Source organism: Taudactylus pleione, unplaced genomic scaffold (assembly GCF_031769625.1).
Source record: "Taudactylus pleione unplaced genomic scaffold, aTauple2 ptg000086l, whole genome shotgun sequence".
Taxonomy (NCBI): Eukaryota; Metazoa; Chordata; class Amphibia; order Anura; family Myobatrachidae; genus Taudactylus; species Taudactylus pleione.
Genome location: NW_028284488.1, coordinates 8450733 through 8478115, shown reverse-complemented (window position 1 = coordinate 8478115; position 27383 = coordinate 8450733). Strand labels below are relative to the sequence as shown.

At 43.7% G+C, this 27383-nt stretch overlaps 1 protein-coding gene across 1 annotated transcript in view; it reads right to left on the bottom strand.

Moving 5' to 3' along the window:
• Positions 1–27383, bottom strand: part of CHCHD3 (coiled-coil-helix-coiled-coil-helix domain containing 3) — a 344018-nt gene that overhangs the window by 1275 nt on the left and 315360 nt on the right. Inside the window, exon 7 of the mRNA XM_088468894.1 lies at positions 16990–17125. Within this exon, the coding sequence (XP_088325020.1) occupies positions 16990–17125 (136 nt within the window). The remainder of the gene's footprint in view (positions 1–16989; positions 17126–27383) is intronic.

Sequence of the window (27383 nt, the reverse complement as noted above, 5' to 3'; positions counted from 1 at the left end):
CACTTTATCATTGATGAAAATAAAGTTTTCCTTTATTCCCTCTAGAGTAAGGGTGGGCAATAAGCGGCCCCCCAGCTGTTGTAGAACTACACATCCCAGCATGCCCTGCCACAGTTTGCTAATTAATCATGCTAAAACTGTTGCAAGGCATGCTGGGATGTGTAGTTCAAAAACAGCTGGAGGGACGCTTATTGCCCACCTCTGCTCTAGAATGTACTACTTTCTTAAGTGTCCAATACCCTTGCACCTTTTCCGTAGCCTTTCTATAATTTGTTTCTATTTTCTTCGAAAACAAATGCTACAGAACTGTACACAAGGTCAAATGTATACCTCCTACAATCTAAACCATTTCTGCATTAAGCTTCCAGTATGTCAATATTCTACTGTAAAGTTGGCTTATTCTTATATAGTTTATCATAAGTCCTTGCTCCATTATCTTTTTTGCTGTTGGTATTGCATTGTCATTCATCTTATATTTTACATTTGGATTTTTCTGCCCTAAATGCATTAGCTTACATTTACATGCCCTGAATACTTCCTATGGCAAAGCCATGTGTTACAGTATATGCAATAACATATATCTTCCCTTCAGAACAAACATAATAAGCATAACGAACACATTAAACAAACAGGACGGAGCATTAAGAGGTTGATATACACACACACACACACAGAGTTTACAAGAAAAGTCTACTGGGTCAGCTGAGAGATGAGCGTAGGTGGTCTGTGATACTGGCTTAGCCAGCCAGTCTTGGGACATTCTGTGTCTACCGGAGCCGGCTTGCGCAGTGGAATAAGTTACAAATTTTTTTTAATAAAAAAAAAATATTTGATTGATAGATTTACGTTTTAAAATAGGTTTTATTTTATTAATAATGCATTTACTTCATTACCACCCAATGCTATCGCATATACTCAGATAGCAATAGTGATAATCCTTCTAAAATAGGTTTCTCTGTGCTTCGTATAGGGAGGCATTTACCAGAGGTAGCCGACATAAGCTATCACCTGCTGGTAGTATTCTTACATAGGGAGAATTCATAACATCTGCAAAAACACCTGTTTTGTTGGATTTGGGGATTTTTTTCTTTCTCCCTATAATACATAGATTATCCTACCCTCTTTTGATTAACCCCCAAGCCCATATTAATGTACTGAATTAACAATCAAAAGTCTTGCCAAAATCCATGTAAGCTATTGTCACTAATTCCCACTGTTCTGTAATGAATTACTTATATCTAACTAATTACAAGATCTGCATCTTTTATCCACACTCATTACATGTTCCCATTCACAGTTATATACCTTTCTGACATTAAACTCGGCCTTAACACAACTCGGATCCTGGACACTGAAAACGGGTTGAAGCCAGGGTTTCAGTACTTAACAACCCCCCCCCCCCCCCACACACACACCAGGATGATGGATTCAGCTTATTCCTGTGTCGTCACCCTTCACATCGGACCCGGGTCTTCCAGTGACCCTGGTTTTCCGTCTAACAGTGGATGCTTGGAGATGTCATCTCCAAGCGTTACTGTGCCCGTCAATCCCTTTTAGGCATAACCCAGGGTTATGCCTTTCACACATTAGCTGGGGCACGGGTTGCAAGTCCCGGGAATAACCCTGGTCGACTGTAAGATCGCGGACCCAAGTGACTGTCACCCGAATCAGACCCTTTCAGACATGAGCAGTACCTGAGATGACTCGCCGTGGCCCAGCAAATTCCTGGGTTTTTGCTTATGTTTGAAAGGGGTATTAGAGGAATTTTGCTGGGCTACACCCGCTCTGTGGAATGTCCTCCCTCGCACAAAACCTCGCCTCTTCAGGCAAGCTTATCATATTCTAGAAACAAAAATGAAAGGTTGTACCAAAGGGGAAACATCAGTACAAGCTTTTGCAATATACTCCCTATTTATGCATATACTTCTCACAAAATGTCTTGTCATATATGGACGCGCATTTCGCTGTAGCTTTTTCAAATAGGGAAGCCGACCGATACATCTCCAGGTTCTTTTATATGTTAACTCTTCAATCCCCTCTCAGTATTCATTTGAAAATTAGAATCTCACCTCTCCTGAATGGTCACCATGTCTACCATTATGTTTTGCTTTGATTGACATAAATTGATGTACAGTCAGGTGCATAAATATTGGGACATTGACAGAATTTTCATATTTTGGCCTCTATTCACCACCACAATGGCTTTGAAATGAAACAAACAAGATGTGCTTTAACTGCAGACTTTCAGATTTTATTTGAGGGTAATTACATCCAAATCAGGTGAACGGTGTAGGAATTACAACGGTTTCTATATGTGCCTCCCACTTTTTAAGGGGCCAAAAGTAATGGGACAAACTAAACAATCCTAAATCTAACTTTCACTTTTTAATACTTTGTTGCAAATCCTTTGCAGGCAATTACAGCCTGAAGTCAGGAACGCATAGACATCACCAGACGCTGGGTTTCATCCCTGGTGATGCTTTGCCAGGCCTCTACTGCAAATGTCTTCACTTCCTGCTTGTTTTTGGGGCATTTTCCCTTCAGTTTTGTCTTCATCAAGTGAAATGCATGCTCAATCGGATTCAGGTCAGGGGATTGACTTGGCCATTGCATAACATTCCATTTTTTAGCCTTAAAAAAACTCTTTGGTTGCTTTTGCAGTATGCTTCGGGTCATTGTCCATCTGCACTGTGAAGCGCCGTCCAATGAGTTCTGAAGTATTTGACTGAATATGCGCATATAATATTGCCCAAAACACTTCAGAATTCATTCTGCTGCTTTTGTCAGCAGTCACATCATCAATAAATACAAGGGAACCAGTTCCATTGGCAGCCATACATGCCCACGCCATGACACTACCACCACCATGCTTCACTGATGAGGTGGTATGTTTTGGATCATGATCAGTTCCTTTCCTTCTCCATACTCTTCTCTTCCCATCACTCTGGTACAATTTGATCTTTGTCTCATCTGTCCGTAGGATGTTGTTCCAGAACTGTAATGGGTTTTTTAGATGTTGTTTGGCAAACTCTAATCTGGTCTTCCTGTTTTTGTGGCTCACCAATGGTTTACATCTTGTGGTGAACCCTCTATATTCACTCTTGTGAAGTCATCTCTTGATTGTTGACTTTGACACATATACACCTACCTCCTGGAGAATGTTCTTGATTTGGCCAATTGTTGTGAAGGTGTTTTTCTTCACCAGGGAAATAATTCTTCTGTCATACACCACAGTTGTTTTCCGTGGTCTTCCGGGTCTTTTGGTGTTGCTGAGCTCTCCGATGCATTCTTTCTTTTTAAGAATGTTCCAAACAGTTGATTTGGCCACACCTAATGTTTTTGCCATCTCTCTGATGGGTTTGTTTTGATTTTTCAGCCTAATGATGGCTTGCTTCACTGATAGTGACAGCTCTTTGGATCTCATATTAAGAGTCGACAGCAACTCATTCCAAATGCAAATCAACTCCAGACCTTTTAGAATCAACTGCAGACCTTTTACCTGCTTAATTGATAATGAAATAACGAGGGAATAGCCCACACCTATCCATGAAATAGCTTTTGAGTTGATAGTCCCATTACTTTTGGCCCCTTAAAAATTGGGAGGCACATATAGAAACCGTTGTAATTCCTACACTGTTCACCTGATTTGGCTGTAATTGCCCTCAAATTAAATCTGAAAGTCTGCAGTTAAAGCACATCTTGTTTGTTTAATTTCAAAGCCATTGTGGTGGTGAATAGAGGCCAAAATATGAAAATTCTGTCAATGTCCCAATATTTATGCACATGACTGTATGTATAATATGTAATCATGATTCCAACTATTGCTATTATTCATAATCAAACATATCCAGATCTAAATTGCAGTTTATCAATTAACTGATATAAGTATTATACAAGTTCATTATTGCAATATTTTATTATTTATATATTTTAATTATTTATAAATACTTAAAATCTCCATATAATTTATTATTGAATAGTTGTATCCACATAATAATTATCATTTATTTCACATTTAATCAATTTAATCATAAATTTTGTATAAATTACACTTATTATAATGTCCTATTTGTGTAGATATTAAAGTATATCAATATATTTAATTTATTACTAACTAATCTAATAAAATATTACCTATAAATTATTCACTAACCAGAGTGATCAATTTATATATTCATTATATAACCTATATAAATATTACTCTTCTATATTGAAGTGCAGTGAATACATACCCACATTACATTACATATTAATATAAATAAATTAAATTCAAATTAAAAGGATTTGCTTTACCCTGTGATTTATCCTACCCTTACCACTTAAATAATAAAAGCCCAAGTAATAAGTAAAAATATAGTGTTACATAAACCATATTTAATAAATCCTAATATCTAACCTAGTGTATATGATTATATCATACGAAGTGTATATATCTTATCTAATTCTTATTATAATAATTTATTTAGTGAAATGTGTTATTAATAAACATTGTGTATTCATCAATTATATATCCATGTGAAATGAAATCCATAACCTATAACAAATACCACCTCTTGTGATATCTTCATCAAAAATCAAATATTAAATTCCTAAAATAGTGTATTTATCTCATATTGTGTTTATTGAATATAGCATATATTATCACATTCTGTTTTCATTTTATTTTATAGTATTGTGTTTCTTGTTTTATATATCTAGACTTCACCATGCAGCGAAAATAAATACCAGTGAATTGGAATAGACATAACTACATGGGGACCCCATATATTGTTTATTTTTATACACATATCAGTTAATGTAGATAATCTTCAACACAATTAACTATGATAGTATTAGCAATATGAAGGTGGTTACAGGTTGTGTCTCCGCTATCCAAATATTCCGAAATAAGGAATATTTTTAGCTTGACTGAGATAGTGAAACCTTTGATTTTTGATGGCTCAAAATACACAAACTTTGTTTAAGGGACACAATTATTAAAAATAAAGTATAAAATGACCTATAGGCTGTGTGTATAAGGTGTATATGAAACAAATACATTTCATGTATGCACACAAACTTTGTTTGAGCCACAAAATTATTGAAAATATTGTATAAAATTACCTTCAGGCTGTGTAATACATCCATTCTGTGTTTAGATTTGGGCCCTATTCATAAGACATTTCAATATGGTATGCAAATATTCCAAAGTACGGAACGATCCGATATCCAAAATACCCTTGGTCACAAGCATTTTGGATATGGGAGACTCAACCTGTATCACATATGTTGTATATGGTGATAAGTTTATTCCAAAAACATAGATAAATTGATATCTATACCTACATGTAACGGTTATATATAACATTATATATAACAGAAACAATAAAATGAACATCTAGCACTCTATAAGTGTAGCACAATAATAATAAATCGGAACACAGAGACAAATCATAGCCTTTATTTTAATCTTTAACCACTGATCTTTACAAATTTTATTTCACTGAATTTTGATGTAATTATTTGTTTATTAATAAATAGCAAATTAAAGGTTAGGTTTTAATATAATGTTGTGCTAATGCAAATAAAAGTGCACTCCATTTCTATGTTTGTGATGATATTCTAGAACCACCCACATGGCCTCCATAAGTTGTTCTATCAGGGGCAGAACTTTGGGAGACAATGGAGGCGCCAGCCGCTGGGCTCCAGCACTGAAGGGGCACCTACTCCATTGCCCACAATATATTCACCCCACTTAGGGCTGTAACTATGTACCCGGAGTGTACCATCATGGACGTCCAATAAATGTCACCTCTTCCTGGCACCTGAGAAGCCACTATACACTAGTGGAAAACTCAGTATCAGACCATCAGCTGCCGCCTCTGCCTATCTATAGCCTGTCCCCACTCATTGGTGTTGCTGCTCCTCAGTAGCTACTTTTGCCACTGTGACACGTCTAGTGCCCCCCTCACCCACAGCTCTCTGTCTCACTCCCCCATGGCATGCCTATATTCTGTGTGCAACTGCGGGTGTAATTGAATGCGAAATGCTACATTAAAGTGTCAGCGGCTGTGACGGGTGGGGGACACTATATTATCACTTGTCTCCGGGCGTCTGGGATGAACTTACGCCACTGTGTTCTACCCAATAGGCCTGATTTAAAATTGTAAGATGGTTTGCATAAGTCTGACTGTTAGAGATTTGCGCATGTGCAGGTCTCTATCTGCTCGCAGTGCCCCTAAGTCGCAGCATGACTGACATGCTGCAGCCATTTGGGGGAGGGAAATGGGCTGGGACGGCCATCATTCCCAAAAACGGGGCATGTTGCCCCAGTTTTCTGGGAGTGGCAAGGCCAAGGTTGTCTATTGATGCAGATTTTCTGGTTCCAGTTAAATCATTCTGGCGGTCATTCTGCCTAAGCTTACTCAGACGGCCGATGGCTGCGACCATCACGGTCGATGGTCACAATGGTGATCTCAGGCTGCGTCTTTTGATGCAATACTCGGATCTGAGATGCTGTCAGGGGTGTATTTTGCCCTCAGACACCTCGTGCAGCATTAGAATATTTTCTCATCGTTGCTGTGTGCAAAGATGCAGCAGCGATGAGTATAGCGTACAACTCTGAATCAGGCCCAATATCCTCCCATCTACTCAGTATACATATAACTTTACATATGTTCTCTTTCTACACTCTCACAACACGCCGACTCTAAGCCAACATTGCTGTGTGACTGGATCATACAACCTACAAAAAACCAATGCAATATAGCTGAACCAATTTGCAATACGTATCTCTTTTCCTCATGTATTTAATTCTTATTTCCATATATATAGCAAGCTTACAAGCAGTGTCCTCCTACTTCTTTCTGTCTTTTATTTACCAGCATTGTTTTATTATTGTTTTGATCCCAACTGTAAAGTACAACAAAATTTGCTGGCGCTATGTAAATGTTCATAAATATCAAAATCTTTGGTCTTAAAGCATTACCATATCAGTTATGGGGCTACATCAGTCTCCAATTAACAACGACTTTGGGCAGGAAGTAAATATTATTTACACCCCAACACAATAAATACAGTAAATATTACAGGAAAATTACAGAAATGTTCAGCAACTATAAGTGATCTAACAAAGCTTAGCTGGGTAGGGTAACCTCACACACTGTCTTTCTTTCACATCATCCTGACATTTGTCCGACATTCCTGTGTGACTGGATCATGCAGCCCACCAATAAACTCTGCAGTCTGGCTGGACCAAATTGCAATATATAGCACCTATCCTTGTGTATCAATGCCTATTTCCCTATAGATTGTAAGCTTGCGAACAGGGCCTTCCTACCTCCTTCCTTTCTGTCCACATATTTTTTTTTTAATTGGCAGCCATTAGCACTGGTTTTGCCTATCACACGGACTAAAAATAATTTTATTTGGTACTGGACCACTAACTCGAGGCACCCCTACAAGTGGGTGTCATGGCACCCAGGTTTGGAAAGACTGCTATACACCCATCTGTCCTCCTTGATATAAACATCGTAAAACGTTAAAAAAAAAAGGGAAACATTAAATTAAAAAATTAATTCTAGCATTCAACTCCAATCCCCACAACAATTATGTTTTCAGGATTTCTTTAATCATGCACAGATTAGTTCATCAAGTAAATATGTGTTCACATACAACTATCCTCAATTTGCGGCATGGACTTTGCTACTTAGCCATGCCAAAACACTAATCCTAAAACCTAGTACAATACGAGCAAACTGAAGCTTGTATATTAAGCTGCACACAAGATGTGACTTCCTGATCCAACCGTTTGAAGGAGCGTTTTAAGCAGTTCATTGGCTAATGCTCCTGCATTCACACCTATACAATTATTGGCCCGATCAGCCAATATCGGGTAATCGGCCCGATGATTGTATAAGTCACACTTACCTACTTGTTTTTTCCTCTCCGAGAGAAGCAGATGGGCGAAGATGGGGGGCGGGACCTAATGTGTCACATAATTAAGCCCAGTCCCTTGTGGAAAATTGCAGTGATTAGCGCATATTTAAATAGGGGTGGGGCCAATTGATGCGATTCTTGTGGAATTGCGTCTTTTAAGCACCGCCCCCTACTCGGAGACCTGCGATCGCCATGGAAATTCTCCCCACTTCACTAGGAAGGAATGCGGGAAAGTGCCTAACTCTGCTGGGCGTGCGGGGGGATACCGGAAAAATCGGGAGCCTCCCGCGACTTCCGGGAGAGTAGGCATGTATGGTACAGTTTAAGTGTCTACCCAGCTAAAGACACAAAATTGAGGAAAAAGTAGCACAATTTTTGTACGTATGAAGAATACAAACCAACAAATTTATCAAGCAGCGGTTTTGCAAACCACTGAAAATCCACCACCAAAACAGCAGAAAAAATAGGTGATTTGATAGGCAAGATAGCTCAAACTGCTGTCAGTTTTAGCTATCTTGCCTTCAAAACCTAGATGAAATTAAAACGAACACCTACCCTCCCCATAGTACATAAATAACTTTGTACAAGTAAAAACACAATACTGTGTCTCCATTAAATAAATAATAATGTGACCCCTTTAGAGAAGTAATATAATACTCCTGTGATGTTTTTAATCACATATGGTATGGTAATGGCAAGATCAAAACCATTTGGCAAAGACATTTTCTACAGCTTTGTCACACTCTCCATGGGTGAGAAAGTGATTGGGTATACTTCATTATATTCTCATGTCAACACCCACTTATTATTACTAGTACTATTAATATAATGTTTCAGTTTTTACCTTTTTGCTTACTTATTTGCAAACAAACAATTTTAGATACCAATATTTTTCTACGTACGCATTCCATTACCTACACCATCTAAGACTCTCTTATAACAGGTATCAGTGAGCGCTTCCAATAATTGTTTATAATTATATTTGACCCATAATATTAATAAAAAATAGTGCCTCCATAAGTTATCATATAACATAATTATGTGCCACTTCAATATAATAACAATTTGTTCATTATTTTTTTGTAATTTGATGTTCCTCTAATCGCCCTCTAAATTTTCTGTAGTGTAGTGGTGCACATGTGTTACTTATCTTTCCATTGATCTGGATCCGACAAATGAGTTGATGGCCAGGTGCCCGCACATGGCATAGACTGGCCGCCAATTAATAGCGGTTTTACATACACGAGATGGGATACACAGGTAAGTGACATTTTTTGTTTCATTTACCAATGCTTTCCATTTTTAGTTTTGGACTAAAAAAAAAAAAAAAAAAGGCACAAACAATTCATACTATTTTAATATCTGCCTTTCCATTTCCATTGCTCCTTATGTGGTGCTATAAGACACTTGTGTGACAGGCACCAAAGTTACCCGAATTATAAGGAGAGTGAAATGTTAAGATTAAATGCTTCCATTGGTGATTTCCACAGGAGTCTCATAGAACTGACAAACTTGCCTTAGTTTATAAAAATGCTGAAATGACTATATCAAGCCAGATTTTATTGCTACTTCTTACAGATGAGACCTAGTACTTTTCATAATAAAGTCACCTCTCAATGATGCATTTCTTGAGCTTTAAAAAAGTATGTGACATCATCTTTGTTAAAGATTATTTTTGAAATATTTACCTTTTACTATAATCCCCCACCACCACTTGATTTCCTGGAAGTGTTTATATAATAAGTGGGATCTAAACACCTGGACATACTGTAGGACTTGTGCTGACAGGACTATGTATGTGAAATATACTACCTTGGCAGCAGCAAAATGTCTAATCTTCCTGGCCTATGGTGTTCCAAACCCTTGATTTTCAGCATAACTGAATCACTATTTCTGTGCATAGAAGTTCATATTTCATTCTGGCATACTGTATAAACGTCAATACACAGATGTTTTAGACAACATACAGTGCAGATAGAAACTGAGAAAGCACTGTCAGCAGTTTCTAATGACAATGTAATTAGTCATTAACATTGTTAATACTTTACAAATTTTTTGTGTGTAAAGTATGCTATAAAACAGGACATGCATAATGACAGTTTAACTAGAACCCCCCCCACACACACACTAAACACTGTCAACCTGCTTCCAACTCCTATAGGAGCCAAATATGTGGGTGCTCCATCATCCCCCATTATTTGTGCTTCCACCATTCAGGTCTATGCATAGCACTTTTTCAAACATATGGAAGGGCCTGTCAAATTATTTAAAAAGTTAGAGTCGATGCCCAAACCAGTACATTTTGCCTCTGTTATAATTGTACTCTGTTTGTCTCCTTTATTGTCCAAAAATGCAGCATAAGTTGGTACTTAATAATATCGCGCCTACACCGATGCAGCTACACCAATTAGGTGGACTTCTTCTAGATGAGGACCTATAAATAAAAATGGAAGAGAAGGGGTACCTTTGGTGTGCTACAACTTTGAATATTAATTGAACTGGAGAAATTTCCACCACTTAGTTGGATTTATTGCAATATTAGCTGTTGGTCAAACACAACCTTCTAGTTACTCTTCAAATCACCATTTATATTTTGGATATTATTCATAAAATAAAAGCCCTATGGCAGCCCATGATTTTTATACCTGAATATTTTATTTTTGGTATATCAACAGATGTAAAAATATATAAAACAACCAACTTTTTGTAAACCTGCCCCAGTACAGAAGGATAGATGTCATCTGCCACCTACACCCTTACGGGTGTCAGCTCTTAGGTGGACCTCTCATGTGGTAAGTGCAGGTTTTTCAAAACGATGACCTGACTGTTTTTTTATATATATATTTTTGTGTATGTAATTTTGGTATATTTCACGTAGTTTATGTCACCTAGTTCTACTTTGGATCTTTACTCTGCTCTTATATATACACCCAGCAGTCATAATATTAAAACCACTGAAAGGTGAAGTAACATTGATTATCTTGTTACACTGGCACCTGTCAAGGGGTGAGACATATTAGGCAGCAAGTGAGTGGTCAGTTTTTGAAACTGATGTGTTGATAGCAGGAAAAATGGGTAAGCATAAGGATCTGAGCGACTTTGACAAGGGTTTGTGATGGCTAGACAACTAAGGGGTCTATGTACTAAAGCTTGTTGAGAGATAAAATTGTGAGAGAAAAAGTATTAACCAATCAGCTCCTAACTGTAATTTTTCAAACACAGCTTGTAAAATGTAAGTTAGAAGCTGGGTGGTTAGTGCTTTATCTCTCCACATTTTTTCTCTCTCCAGTCTTTTATAAATACCCCCCTTATGGTGCACAGTCAGATATGTCAGATGAACGATTTGAACCATTTAACCAACGATTTGAATGATTGAACGATTTTAGACTGTATTAAAATGAATGGAATTGTCCAAATCTGACTGCAAACACATCAGACGTCATATATCGTTATCGGACAAGCGGGAACGCGCATCGTTCATCGTTGCAGGCTCACATGTCAGATATTCTTTCAGATATGAATTATTTTTTAAATCGTTATCATTCAGATCTGACAGAAAATCTGACCGTGTGTATGCACCATTAGTCAGAGCATCTCCAAAAATGGCAGGTCTTGTAGGGTGTTCCCGGTATGCATTGGTTAGTACCTACCAAAATAGGTCCAAGGAAGTGCCACCAGTGAACCAGCGACACAGTCAAGGATGCCCAAGGCTAAGCTGTTCAAGTGGGGAGCGAAGGCTAGTCAATCTGATCCAATCACAGAAAGAGCTACTGTAGCACAAATGTATTTTGTGATACAGTAGCTGTGTTTTGTAAAGGAATACATTTAGTTTGGTAAAAATACACTATAGTTGATAAATTCATTAAGTCCATTAGGTGCAAGTGATCCCAATTTGAAAGTCCATTCAACTCTGATACCCAAACAAATTCTCTCCTAGCCAAAGGGTTTAATGTCTTTATGCATATTAGGGTGTTGTGAGTGAAAGTGTCTTGCTACCATGGTTAATTTCTTCATGTTGGAAAGATCTGCAGCCGTGTTTCTAATTGTACCAATGTGCTCCAGGATCCTAGTCTTAAGTGGTCAAGTTGTCATTCCCGCGTATTTCAGGTTACAGCTGCATGTTATGCAGCATATAACCCTATGTCATTATGGGGGATGTAGTTATGGCCGCAGGTCTCAATACCGACATCGGAATCCCAACAAGGAACTTAAGATAGGTGTTGAAACACTGACGCCTCTCTTAATCCCGACGCCAAAACGCCAAAGGAGGCCAGCCCGAACGAGGTAAGTCCGGGACGTCCTTAGCATTAGCCCCGGGGGATGGAGGGTGTTAGGTTTAGGGAGCATAGCTGGGTTACGTTTGGGGAAAGGTTAGGGTTGGGCACCCCCTAGGGGGTAGGGTTAGGCACCCCCGAGGAGGTTAGGGTTAGGCACTAAGGGGGTTGGTTAAGGTTAGGCACCACTAAGAGAGGGTTATGGTTAGGGTGGGGAGAGGAGAGGGGTAGGGATAGGGTACTTACCTACCCTGTCGGGATCTTCTCCCTTCAGGCTGCCAGCCTGGGGATGATCCAGAGGAGGATTGGGAGAATGTCATGTAATCAGGTGAGACCAAAATAGAACTTTTTGGTATAAACTCCACACGCCGTGTTTGGAGGGAGAAGAATGATGAGTGGCATCCCAAATTCAGCCGCCGGGACTTCATACCCATTCCGGTTTATGAAGTTGTTGACCTTAATTGGTTTCCCATGTCTATCCTCCACTAACTTAGTTTTAACAACATACAGTCAGGTCCATAACACTTGATGAAGACAAAACTGAAGGGAAAATGCCCCAAGAATAAGCAGGAACTGAAGACATTTGCAGTAGAGGCCTGGCAGAGCATCACCAGGGATGAAACCCAGCGTCTGGTGATGTCTATGCGTTCCAGACTTCAGGCTGTAATTGCCTGCAAAGGATTTGCAACAAAGTATTAAAAAGTGAAAGTTAGATTTAGGAATGTTTATGTTTGTCCCATTACTTTTGGCCCCTTAAAAAGTGGGAGGCACATATAGAAACCGTTGTAATTCCTACACCGTTCACCCGATTTGCATGTAATTACCCTCAAATTAAATCTGAAAGTCTGCAGTTAAAACACATATTGTTTGTTTCATTTCAAAACCATTGTGGTGGTGAATAGAAGCCAAAATCTGAAAATTCTGTCAATGTCCCAATATTTATGGACCTGACTGTATGTGCAGGCCTCACAACTTTCATGTGGGAAGCAGTCTCTCATTATGTATTGTTTGGGTGGGTTTCTGATAAAATGACTCCACACAAGTTGGTCCAGTAAATTGGCCACTCTCCGCCAGCTACTGGATTTTATATCCAATTTTATTGAAAGATCATTGTCAAGTAAGAGTACAGGCCAGCGCATTTGTATAATATCTTTTCGTTTGCGCCATTCTCTGCAAAAGTTTCCCACAAATCTAATTGTGTCAGATCTTTTGGTTTTTAAGATACTGCTTTTTGGCTTTTTTAATTGATCTATTGCTCCGTACTCCATGGGTACCAAGGGAGATAATCTTCCTGCCGGTAATTACCACTGACACCTAGAGCGTCACTATACACTCTATAAACTTAGAGTGTCTGCTTTGGAAAGTGATTACGTTGCTGCAGCAGTCAGGGAGGCCCTCAAGCCGTTTTATCATCCGCCTGCTATAATACTGCCGGAGCAGCGGTCTATGTGGTAAGAACATTACACGCTATGCAGTGGAATCACTCAGTTTAACATACATGCTATATGATCTACGGAGCCTAAATTGATGTGGTTAGATTGCTATCTACTACACAGTTAAAATACAGACCCTGGGATCCTTATTCATTAACCGGGACCTGGTTCCTTAATTGGACTTGGACCACTTTTTTAGGTGCAATAACTTGTTCCTTGGGACCTATATAATTCTGGACATATCCCTTGTGAAATTTGGGACTTTGAAACTGTATAACCACACCAGAATAAGGTACCTGCATTTACCCATTTAGTTAAGATGGCTATTATTCTAATGTATGTGCTATAATTGCAACATTGTTATTATCTTTTAAAAAAAATCTATCTTTATTTCTGTTTTTAGAATTTGTATTTGTGTGTTGAATAAATGTAAATATATGATTGTCTATCAGCGTTATCTTTCCATTTTTTCCTTTTGATTGCTTCTAAGTGGTTTGCAGTTTCCCCATAAGATAGGGTTAGTTGTCTAAACGAGCAGCTATCTAGGGAGGGGGAGTGGTGCCAGACCCGGGTAATTAGTACCCGCACACCCCTCTCGGCGCCCCTGTGGGGGGAGGGTTAGGTTAGGGGCTCCCAGGGGGGGTCCTAGGGTTAGGCAGCCCCCCGGGAGGGTTAGGATAGGGCAGGGATGGGGAAACTTTTTTCTGCCGAGGGCCATTTGGATTTTTAGAAAATCATATGGGGGGGCCATACAAAATTATTAACTTAAAAATTTGCCTCCTATATTTGGTTAAAAACTTTATTAACTCACCCTTAATGCGATGGCTGGAACTGCTTCTCTTTGGTATGTTGCAAGGCAGAGTCTGGAGGGGCAGACTCTATGGATGTGTGACAGGCAGATTGGTAAGGCAGCCCTGGGGTCCTCTCAGTCCTAACCAGCCTGATGACAGCACTGACTGTACACACCCCCTGCTGTGCCACCACTGCCTGCTTGCCCACGCTGTTAGGGTTAGACCCTGCACGCCCCTGCACTAACCAGCTCAATGGCAGCCAGATGACAGCCCTGATTTCCCCCTCCCTCCCCGTGCGCTGCCTGCCTGTCGCCGCTGATGGGAAGAGAGCCCTGAATGGCACTCAGTGACAGCCCTGACACCCTGATCACCCCCTGCGCTACCTCCCGCCGCTGATAGCCGATGACAGCCCCGACACACACACCCTCTCCCCGCTGTGCTACCAGCCGCCGCTGACAATCCTGACATCCCCTCTCCCCCTGCTGCGCTACCTGCCGCCGCTGACAGCCGCTACACTATGCTGATTCTGCTGCTGCCTCTGACAGACAGCCGGGCCGGATGATATCACCTTGCGGGCAGTATACGGCCCGCGGGCCGGAGGTTCCCCGCCCCTGGGCTAGGGGAAGGGGGGCTAGGGTTAGGCACCCCCGGGGGGAGGGTAGGGTTAGGCACCCCTAAGGGAGGGTTAGGGGGGGGAGAAAGGTTAGCGATACTTACCTTAATTAACGATCTGGATTTTCACCCTTCCCGGGCTGCAGCTGTCGGGATTTGAACCGACGGCCTCACGGCCGGCGGTAAATCATACTGATTCTGTGGGGAAATACCTCACAGTTTTCCTCAAACTGGGACAAATATCAGGGCAGTTATTAGTGCTGGGGTTTTGTGCAATGTACAATCCTCTGAGCAAGAACAATAGGATGGCCTGTTGCTTGCACATTATCTCCTTTGTGTGCCTAACAATGAAAAAAGCACCAGATCTTCAGACAATGCGATTTCAATATTTGCAATAGCTGCAAAATAGTTTGTTCACATTATTTACAGATTTCTTTAGGCATACACACAATGTACTAGGATTAAACCAGGAAATAAACAAACAAATCAAACAAAGCAACACACGCCTCAGACAGTAATCACAAAGATTATTGAAAATGCACGAATCAAACATTGTAGAGATCTCTAAATATAATGAGAAGCAAGTCTCAAAAACTGTTAATTTGGAAAAATCTCCAGACTGGAATGTAAAGGACATAATAGGATTCATGTAACACACTAACACCAAATAAGATAACGCACTAAGGGACGTATTCAATTAGAAGCAAAGAGACGTTTTCAGCAAAAAATTATCACCGATTGCATCTTTTCGCCAGGTTGGAACTTATCTCCGTATTCAATTCCACCCGGTTTTCGCATACGAGGAAAGTCAATGTAATAGGCGAAAAAGATTCACCTCTGAACAGCAGGTGAAAAGAAGTGCAATATTTTTTATTTTGGAGTGCAAAGGTGGGCAAACCTCTCAGAACCCTTGGGACAGCCCCCCAAAGGATAAATGTGTAAAAAAAACCCGGGGTAAAACTTAACACCCCAAAAAAGTATTTTACTTTTGGGGGCGAAAAAGCACAAAGTGGGGGGACAAGTATAAAAACTAGCAAAATACACTTCTTGGGGGTCTGCAAGGATGGGTCAGGTGTTTTTTTGATTGCAGGTGCTTGCAGCAGGAGCGTTTTTCACGTTTTTAAAACTTCACTTTAGAAACTTTAAGATATGCTAGCACCCATATTCAAGTACCCCAAATTTGACAAGACTACTTATTTTCACCAAAAAATACTGCTTCATGCCATTCTTCACCACTTGTGCAAATACGCTAATAAGAGGCTATTGAAATGGCACAGACGGTGTAATGGTTAGCATTACTGCCTCACAGCACTGAGGTTGTGGGTTCGATTCCCACCACGGCTCTAACTGTGTGGAGTTGGTATATTCTCCCTGAGCTTGCGTGGGTTTCCTACAGGTGCTCTGGTTTCCTCCCACATTCCAAAAATATACTGGTAGGTTAATTGGCTCCCTACAAAATTAACCCTAGTGCGTATGTGCGTGTGCATGTGATAGGGAATATAGATTGTAAGCTCCACTGGGGCAGGGACTGATGTGAATGGCCAAATATTCTCTGTAAAGCGCTGCAGAATTTGTGTGCGCTATATATATAACAGGTAATAAATAAAATAAATAAATAATAAATAACTTAAGTACTCCAAACAGCTTTATTAGGGCTATTTGGACAGATCTACACTGATCCCCATTGTTAGTGCATCTTTTGGGGGGGGTTCAGGCTGGTTTCCCCAAATCCGACAGCACTTTCCACCTGTTCTGAATTCGCCGCTGGCCGTTTTTGCATGTTTTGCAATTGAATATGGCGGATAGCGGGGATGCGCACGATAAGTTTCCACGCCCAAAAGACGCGATGTCGGTGAAAACTGTGAAAAGTCCGGCAGGCAAAACTTTTCCGTGGGTACGAAACTAATTGAATACCGCCCTAAGTGTGAATATACAAAGTTCAGGTCATGCAGCTACACTCACCTGTTTTGCACTGTTGACACACTGCAGGTATTGGCTGGCCAATACAGAACAGCCCAAGGTCTGTTTTGGGTTCTGTTGATAGCACTGGAGAATTTGAGCCTGGAGGTCAGCACAAATTGGATGTGACTCGTATCTCCTAGAGAAAACAAATCCAAATGTTAAACATGTAACACGCAACTGAAATTATACCCATAACATAAAATATATATATAATAATAGCTAGATAAAATAAACCAGCATGAGAGGAAGCGGACTTAGTGTTTTCTATCTGTAGCTAATGTGGCTCCAACATACACACAAAAACGCTGGGTACACACTGACAGATATATTGGCTGATCAATTAGTTCACAGCCATATCGCACTGGCTGTGCTGCACAGCCGATGGACAGACATCTGTCCATTGGCAAGTGTGTACGGCAGCAGCGGGGAGGGGGGCGGACTGGGACCCGCCCCCTCCTTCACACTGAACACAGATGATGGTTGTTCAGTGTACGAACAACCATCATCTGCAGATATATATCTGCAGATCACTCGATCTGCAGATAAGCTGGGTACACACTAAACAGATATAAGACTTCTCATACCCCTTTCAGACATCTCGAGATTCCCGGGAATTTGGCCTGCCTCAGCCAAATTCCTGGGTAGCCGTGTCTGTCTGAAAGGTACCTACCCGGGAACACGTTCCCGGGTAGCCGCCCCTTCAATCGACCAGGGTTTTTCCTGGGACTTAAGTCCCGGGAAATTACCCTGCTTCTGTCTGAATGTTGCTACCCGGGCAGCACCAAGCAGCTTTGACATGGAGTTGACAGTGCAGAGCGTCCTATAGGATGCTCAGCGCTGCTGCTCACCAACCCCAGCGCTGGCCGGCTGTGTACAGAGAACCCCAGCCGGACGGTGTGGACACCCACCGGCGGGTCTCTGCCACAGCGGACTGCCTGCCATGCCGGTCGCTGTGTAAGCGACACAGGACCCCAGCCGGACTCCGGGGACACCCGCGCTGGAGACCGCCGACTGGTCCCAGCCATAGGGGGCCACCCGCACTCCCGCTGGACCATCACAGAATTAAAAGAAACTTAAAAAAAAAAAAGTATAAATCTGCATTATGATTGGCCGGCTTCCGGCAGCTGAATGATGGCATCATCATCAGCCAGAGAGGGGATAGGCTAGGAGGAGCAGATGGCAGAGAAGAGGCAGGTAAGCAGAAAAAACCTGCTCTTGTCTGAAAGGGGTCTACCTGGGAATTTCCAGGGTAGACACTGTAGTGTGAAAGGAGGGTCTCGATCATATACCCGGGAATTTGCACAGGAGAAATTCCCGAGTTTGAGCAGGAAATTTCCCGGGTTGTATAGCTGAAAGGGGTATTAGTGTAAGCAACGCAGCATAGGTAGCACCAACTCTCTAATGGTGTGATGGCTGACTGAGACTTTTGCAGACTCTAACAGAGTTTTAGAAAAACATGGTATCTACAAAGCAATGGAATCAGAGGACAAGATCCTCCATAGTATAAAAATGGTACAACAATACATTTCATACAAAGATAATAAGAGTGGGCACTACAGTTAGGCAAAACTAAGCTTTACCTAGCGTACCAGTGGTTAGGGGTGATACCTAAAGCACTGAATGTCACACGCCGGCCTGGAGACCCCAGAATCAGACCCCGTCGCTTACCTGCGCGGGCGCTGACCCGCGCTGTCTTCCGGCTCCCGCGCTGTACGCTGCTGTCCTCTGGAGGGTCCCGCTGCTGTGCTGCTCCCACGCTGGCTCCTGCTCACCGCTGGTCCCCGCTGACTACCTCCAGGAAGCGCTGTCCTCCGGTCCATGGGCGCGGCCATCTTGGATTGCCCATGTGACCCCACTTCCACCAATGAGGAGCCCTCTCCTTCTCTCTCAGCCTGTCAGCTCCCAGTGTCCACTATAAAAGGATCCCCAATGCTCACACAAGTTGCCAGTGCAACTAGTTTCTTAGTTTAGCTAAGTAGCCTTCCCACTGCGCTCCAGCCGCTCCACGTAGCCGCTCAGCTACCAACGCCTACCCACGGCTATCCAGCCGCTCCACGTAGCCGCTCAGCTACCAACGTCTACCCACGGCTATCCAGCCGCTCCACGTAGCCGCTCAGCTACCAACGTCTACCCACGGCTATCCAGCCGCTCCACGTAGCCGCTCAGCTACCAACGTCTACCCACGGCTATCTAGCCGCTCCACGTAGCCACTCAGCTACCAACGTCTACCCACGGCTATCCAGCCGCTCCACGTAGCCACTCAGCTACCTACGTCTACCCACTGCTATCCAGCCGCTCCACATAGCCACTCAGCTACCAACGTCTACCCTAGGCTATCCAGCCGCTCCACGCAGCTTCCTAGCTATCTCGTTACTGCCGCATTCCTCAAACCCCTGTCAGTCCGCTGCACCCTCTCATGCGGAGAAACTTCATTAAGCCAAGCCTCCTCCAGCGAGCGTCTGCGCCAAATAATACAGATCCAAGGCCCAGTCCGGGAACACAGCACCTAAATTCCACGCTTGTGACAGTTTGCACTGGCCAGATGGACTCGGCAAGTGGTCAAGGATCTGGGATAGAAGCCTCGCAGGATGTACTATCCCGTCTGGAAAGACAGGAGACCTCTCAGGCTCAGCTGATCCAATTTATCCAAGATATGTCGTCACGCCTGGACAACATCCAGTCCTTACTGGCTCATCCCGCTCCCGCTGGCTCCCAAGCCGCCTCTCCTCCTGTGGCGTCACCTGCTGCTCCGGTTCTACCTCCTGCTCGTCTTCAGCTCTCCCCTCCGAGCAAGTTCGATGGCAACCCCAAATTATGCAGGGGTTTTTTAAATCAATGCGAAATCCAATTCGAGCTACAATCCGCCAACTTTCCGACGGCCAGAACCAGGGTGGCATATATCATCTCTCTACTCTCTGGCCAAGCACTCGATTGGGTCTCGCCCCTTTGGGAGAAGTCGGATCCCCTGCTCTCCAACTACCCCGAATTTGTTGCTGCATTTCGCAAAATCTTTGATGAACCCGGAAGAACCACCTCCGCATCAGCTGATATTCTACGCCTCCGTCAGGGCAGCAGGACCGTCGGCCAATACGTAGTCCAGTTCCAGACTCTGGCTTCAGAAGTCAATTGGAACGAGGATGCCCTCATCGCTGCCTTCTGGAGTGGCCTTTCTGAAAGGCTCAAAGACGACTTAGCTTCCCGTGACCTTCCAACCAGTTTGGATGGGTTAATCTCCCTCTGCAACAAGGTGGATCTCCGTCACAGGGAGCGTGCCTTGGAAAGAGGCAGATTTGATCGTGGAAGGCCACGTCCAGTTTCCCGCTTACCCTCTCCTCCTCTGGGCGAAGAACCCATGCAGGTCAACCGCTCTCATTTATCGGCTGAGGAGCGTCAGAAAAGGCGGAGGCAGAACCTCTGTACGTACTGCGGATCTCCTCAACATTTAGTTAAAACTTGTCCCATTCGTCCGGGAAACGCCTCCTCCTAACTTATTATTATTATTATTAGCATTTATTTATATGGCGCCACAAGTGTTCCGCAGCGCCTTACAAAGTACAAAAACAAATTGAATACAAGTGACTTACAGAACAATACAATACAGGACATGGATAATATACATTGCTACATTAGTGACCATATCACCCAGATAAGCAACAGAGCATAAGCAACCAAGTGTTAGGTGCCCTAGTGGTGAGTAAGAAGTAAATGACACTATAGTAAGGAGAAGCACATGAGGGTAGATGGCCCTGCTCGTGAGAGCTTACATTCTAAAAAGGTGGGGGAAGACAAACTGGGTTGACACAGATGGGGTAGATGGGGACGAATGAGCATGTAGCAAGGAGTTAGAATGATAGCTGGAAGGCTTTGATGAAGTAGTGGGTCTTGAGAGCCCGTTTGAAGGATTGCAAACAGGTGGAGAGTCTGATGCGGAGTGGGAGAGAGTTCCAGAGGTGGGGAGCAGTGCGGGCAAAATCTTGGAGGCGGGAGTGGGAGGAAGTAATCAGCTGGCATGAAAGGCGGCGTGCATTAGTTGAGCGAAGAGGGCGGAGAGGAGCGTGAAGGGAGATGAGATCAGAGATGTATATGGGAGAAGATTGGGTGAGGGCTTTGTGAGCGAGCGTGAGAACCTTAAATTGGACTCTGAAAGGGAAGGGGAGCCAGTGTAGGGCTTGTAGGAGAGGGGATGCAGATACAGAATGTTTGGAGAGGAAGATAAGCCATGCAGCAGCATTGAGGACAGACTGGGAGAGGAGAGAGATGGGATTTGGGGAGGCCAGATAGGAGGAGGTTACAATAGTCCAATCTGGAGATGACCAGTGAGTGTATGAGGGTTTTAGTAGCATCCTGGGTGAGATAGGGTCTGATCAGAAATATTTTTGAGATGGAAACGACAGGACTGTGAAAGGTTCTGGATATGTGGTTTGAAGGAGAGTGATGAGTCCAGGATAACTTATGAAAGAGAGGTTAAGTTAGGAGTTGCCATTGAATCACAAAGGAAGTCTGATTCCACCATCCAGGCTCATTTAAAGTGTCCTCGAGGTTCCAAAGCTGTATTAGCTCTCCTGGATTCCGGAGCGGCAGAGAACTTTGTCACTACTGAATTTGTCCAGAAGCATCAAATCCCCATGGAAGCGTTGCCTCGAGTCATCAATTTAACCGCCATCGATGGTAGTCGCATTTCTAGTGGAACCATCACCCATCGTACAACACCACTTAAACTTACCATTGGGGTGCTCCATTCCGAACAACTATCCTTCCTAGTGATTCCCAAAGCCTCTCATTCTTTAGTCCTCGGATTACCCTGGCTACAGAGACATTCACCTCAAATCAATTGGTCCACCATGCAAATAATCTCCTGGGGTTCCAATTGCTTCAAAGGTTGCCTTCAGCGGGTAATACCTATCAGATCTTCCGTTGTACGGGATTCTACAGACCTGCCCAAAGCCTACGATGGGTTTCAGGACGTCTTTTGCAAACAGAGCGCAGACCTGTTACCTCCCCATCGTGATTGGGACTGTCCCATAGATCTGATTCCAGGGAAGAATCCGCCTAGGGGCCGAACCTATCATCTATCTCTCCCTGAGACTCAGGCAATGTCGGAGTACATTACGGAAAACTTAAATAAAGGCTTCATTCGACCATCCACGTCTCCAGCAGGGGCTGGATTTTTCTTCGTAAAAAAAAAAGATGGTGGCTTGCGCCCGTGTATTGACTACCGGGCTCTTAATGAAATAACTATTAAGAATCGCTACCCTCTTCCTCTCATCACAGAGTTATTTGATAGAGTCAAGGGAGCCACAGTTTTTCCAAACTCGACCTAAGAGGAGCCTATAATTTAATTCGTATCCGTCCAGGCGATGAATGGAAAACAGCCTTCAACACCAGGGATGGGCACTACGAGTATCTCGTTATGCCCTTCGGCCTCTGTAATGCTCCGGCCGTCTTCCAGTTCTTCGTCAATGAAATCTTCCGGGACCTCTTGTACAAGTGTGTGGTCGTTTACTTAGACGACATTTTGATTTTTTCTCAAGACCTCCAAACTCATCGAGACCAGGTCAAACAAGTCCTTCTGAGGTTGCGGTCCAATCAACTGTTTTGCAAATTAGAGAAGTGTCTGTTTGAGGTCTCAAGTGTACCATTCCTGGGATACATTATCTCCGGAACAGGCCTTCAAATGGATTCGTCAAAACTACAAGCCATTCTTGATTGGTCTCTTCCTTCTTCCTTAAAATCCATACAAAGATTCCTAGGATTTGCCAATTACTATCGCAAGTTTGTAAAAGGTTTCTCGACTCTGGTAGCTCCGATTACAGCCCTCACCCGCAAGGGAGCAGATCCAACTATATGGCCCGTCGAAGCTACCTCTGCATTCCAACTTCTTAAGCAAGCCTTCATCTCCGCTCCCATCTTAAAGCAACCAGACTCCACCCGGCCCTTTATCCTGGAGGTGGACGCATCCTCTGAAGGTGTCGGTGCAGTGCTCTCCCAGAGATTTAAAGATGAAAAACTTCATCCCTGTGGTTTCTTTTCCCGGAAGTTTTTGCCTGCAGAGAAGAACTACACCATTGGAGATCAAGAGTTACTCGCCATGAAACTAGCCCTCGAAGAATGGCGATATCTTCTAGAAGGAGCTCATTACCCCATTACCATTTTTACTGACCATAAGAACCTCCTTTATCTTAAATCTGCAAATTGCTTGAACCCTCGTCAAGCCCGGTGGGCAATGTTTTTCTCCAGATTTAATTTCAAAGTCTCCTATCGTCCCGGTTCACAAAACCTCAAAGCCGACGCACTCTCCCGTTCCATGACGAGCAACCCTGATCTACCCATGGAGCAGCCCCAACCAATCTTGAATTCCGCTTCCTTCGCCTCTACTCAACTATCTTCTATACCCCCGGTTGGGAAGACTTTCGTCGCTCCGGAACTCCGCAAGAGGTTACTGCATTGGGCTCATGCTTCCCGGTTCTCTGGTCACCTGGGTATGGATAAAACCCTAGAATTTATCCAGCGGTCCTATTGGTGGTCTTCGATGAAAAAGGACGTCATGTCTTATGTGTCTTCATGCGTCAAATGTGCCCAACACAAGATACCTCGGCGGGTTCCACACGGTCAACTCCAACCTCTTGCAATTCCATCTAAGCCATGGACTCACCTATCTATGGATTTCATCTCTGATCTTCCTCCATCTCGGGGCCACAACACAATTTGGGTTATCGTGGATCGTTTTTCTAAAATGGCTCATTTCGTACCACTTACTGGGCTTCCGTCTGCACCTCTACTCGCCCAGAGCTTTATAAAAGAGATCTTCAAGCTCCACGGCCTTCCTCAAGAGATCATCTCCGACAGGGGAGTACAGTTCGTAGCGAAGTTCTGGAGGTCACTCTGCTCAGCCCTTCAGGTAAAACTCAAATTTTCTACCGCTTATCATCCCCAGACCAACGGTCAGACCGAAAGGGTCAATCAAGACCTGGAACAGTTCCTGCGCACTTTTGTCTCCTCCTCCCAAGATGACTGGATTGAACTTCTTCCTTGGGCCGAATTTGCCCACAATAATCATTATCACACATCCACCAGCTCAACTCCTTTTTTTTACAGTTTTTGGTCAACATCCTCGAGTGCCAGATTTCCCTCTTCTTCCCACATTAGATGTGCCTGCGGCCAAAATGTCCCTTCAACGATTCTCCAACATCTGGGAAAAGGTTCGTTCCTCTCTGACTAAAACGTCAGCCCGGTACAAGAGATTTGCTGACCGCCAAAGACGAGCGATTCCAAATTTCCGACCTGGGGATATGGTCTGGCTCTCTACCCGAAACCTAAGACTCCGAGTACCCTCGATGAAATTTGCTCCGCGATTCATTGGTCCATTCCCAATCATCAAAGTCCTGAATCCTGTGGCTTACAAGTTAAAGCTTCCTCCATTTCTTCGCATTCCAAGTTCCTTCCATATTTCTCTTTTAAAACCACTAGTCTTAAACCGATTTCAGAAGGTCCTGCCTAAAGCTTCTAGTGTTCAAACACAGCAGGGAGAGGAGTTCGAAGTTGACAATCTTAGATTCCCGTTGTCGATACAACAGTCTTCAATACCTTATCGACTGGAAGAATTATGGTCCGGAGGAACGAATCTGGATAAATGCCTCCGATGTCCATGCACCCCGTCTGGTCAAAGCGTTCCATGTGAAATTTCCTCATAAACCAAGGAAGTGTCCGGTGGCCACTCTTGAAGAAGGGGATACTGTCACACGCCGGCCTGGAGACCCCAGAATCAGACCCCGTCGCTTACCTGCGCGGGCGCTGACCCGCGCTGTCTTCCGGCTCCCGCGCTGTACGCTGCTGTCCTCTGGAGGGTCCCGCTGCTGTGCTGCTCCCACGCCGGCTCCTGCTCACCGCTGGTCCCCGCTGACTACCTTCAGGAAGCGCTGTCCTCCGGTCCATGGGCGCAGCCATCTTGGATTGCCCATGTGACCCCACTTCCACCAATGAGGAGCCTTCTCCTTCTCTCTCAGCCTGTCAGCTCCCAGTGTCCACTATAAAAGGATCCCCAATGCTCACACAAGTTGCCAGTGCAACTAGTTTCTTAGTTTAGCTAAGTAGCCTTCCCACTGCGCTCCAGCCGCTCCACATAGCCGCTCAGCTACCAACGCCTACCCACGGCTATCCAGCCGCTCCACGTAGCCGCTCAGCTATCAACGTCTACCCACGGCTATCCAGCCGCTCCACGTAGCCGCTCAGCTACCAACGTCTACCCACGGCTATCCAGCCGCTCCACGTAGCCGCTCAGCTATCAACGTCTACCCACGGCTATCCAGCCGCTCCACGTAGCCGCTCAGCTACCAACGTCTACCCACGGCTATCCAGCCGCTCCACGTAGCCGCTCAGCTACCAACGTCTACCCACGGCTATCCAGCCGCTCCACGTAGCCGCTCAGCTACCAACGTCTACCCACGGCTATCCAGCCGCTCCACGTAGCCGCTCAGCTACCCACGGCTATCCAGCCGCTCCACGTAGCCGCTCAGCTACCAACGTCTACCCACGGCTATCCAGCCGCTCCACGTAGCCGCTCAGCTACCAACGTCTACCCACGGCTATCCAGCCGCTCCACGTAGCCACTCAGCTGCCAACGTCTACCCACGGCTATCCAGCCGCTCCACGTAGCCACTCAGCTGCCAACGTCTACCCACGGCTATCCAGCCGCTCCACGTAGCCTCTCAGCTGCCAACGTCTACCCACGGCTATCCAGCCGCTCCACGTAGCCACTCAGCTACCAACGTCTACCCACGGCTATCCAGCCGCTCTACGTAGCCACTCAGCTACCTACATCTACCCACTGCTATCCAGCCGCTCCACATAGCCACTCAGCTACCAACGTCTACCCTAGGCTATCCAGCCGCTCCACGCAGCTTCCTAGCTATCTCGTTACTGCCGCATTCCTCAAACCCGTCAGTCCGCTGCACCCTCTCATGCGGAGAAACTTCATTAAGCCAAGCCTCCTCCAGCGAGCGTCTGCGCCAAATAATACAGATCCAAGGCCCAGTCCGGGAACACAGCTCCTAAATTCCACGCTTGTGACACTGAATGAGTGGCATACACTTCCCATTTGCCCATGTATAACTAATTCTACCTGTCTCTCACTGCCCCCTTACTCTAGACTGCAGAGCTATCTGAACGTTATCGTCTTACATCAGCACCAATTGCTCCGACCCATTTGCACTCTGTAAATCCTTTGTGCTACCTCTAACAGTATGTTCATGACAGAATTTGGATGATTTTTACATGTTCTGTATGACTATACTATACTGAGAATATACATGTCCTTGACGTGACACTGTTCTAACATGACTTGCACATTCATGTATCAAATATTTTCTTTGTTTTATTCCATTTTGTGTAATTGTTCTTTGACCAGGCTCAGACTCTGACAGCGGGGATTCAGTGAAATCCCCGGTGGGCCCTGATGGTTCATAGCCATAAATACTTCAAATCTTCTTATAAACTTGGTGTTAAATGTTCAATACGATAGTCAATATAGCTTCACTGTAGTCCTCACCGGTATTAGTCCAGTATGCCTTCAATGAGCAATTTCACAATTTTAAATCCCAGCAGTCATGACATCCACATAAAAGTATAAAAGAAGCATCTCATAGCGTACCACAAAAGAAAAAAAAAATCACTATTTATTCACACAATACTTAAAATCCACAGACTGTGGAAGTGGCCTCTTACCATAAACAGCCTCCCAGGGAGGACTGAAATGTCGACAGTATTTGTGATGGCTTTCCTGTGAATAAAGACCTTTTTCTACACTTCAAGTCTGGTGAGTGCACCTTATTATGGACTCTAAGCATCTGGAGCTGCTATGCTCGCTAGAGGTTGCAACCCCGGCATTTGTTTGACCTTAAGGACGTGAGTGTGGGGCGGCGGCACTCCAAATATAATAAACTGAGTTAGCAGACAGATATATTTGAATTTTTCAATGCAGGTAAATCGTCATCAGTCTTAATCATTGGCCAAACTTGTTTTACGGTTTTGGATTATTTTCTTTTCTTTAGCAGGAGTTAGGGTATCTTTTTGGGGGATTTTAAGTGCCTTATTCCTTGCTTCTTTATTTATTTATTTGATTTAGGGAATAACCTCTACTAAGAAAATTTACGATTTACCTGCATTGAAAAATTCCAGCCTTCACCCATGTTATAGACGGGGCAGAAATCTCTGATTGGTTAGTTCATACCGACATCACTGGTTTTAAAACCCCTTGCACCAGGACAGTTTTTGAGCAAAAAACCTGGCAACTATAGATGTCTTGGTTGCACAACTTGTGGTTACTTAGAGACAAGAGATAGTTTTGTACACCCACATTCTGGGAGAAAATATAAAATGAGACATATTTTGACATGCAC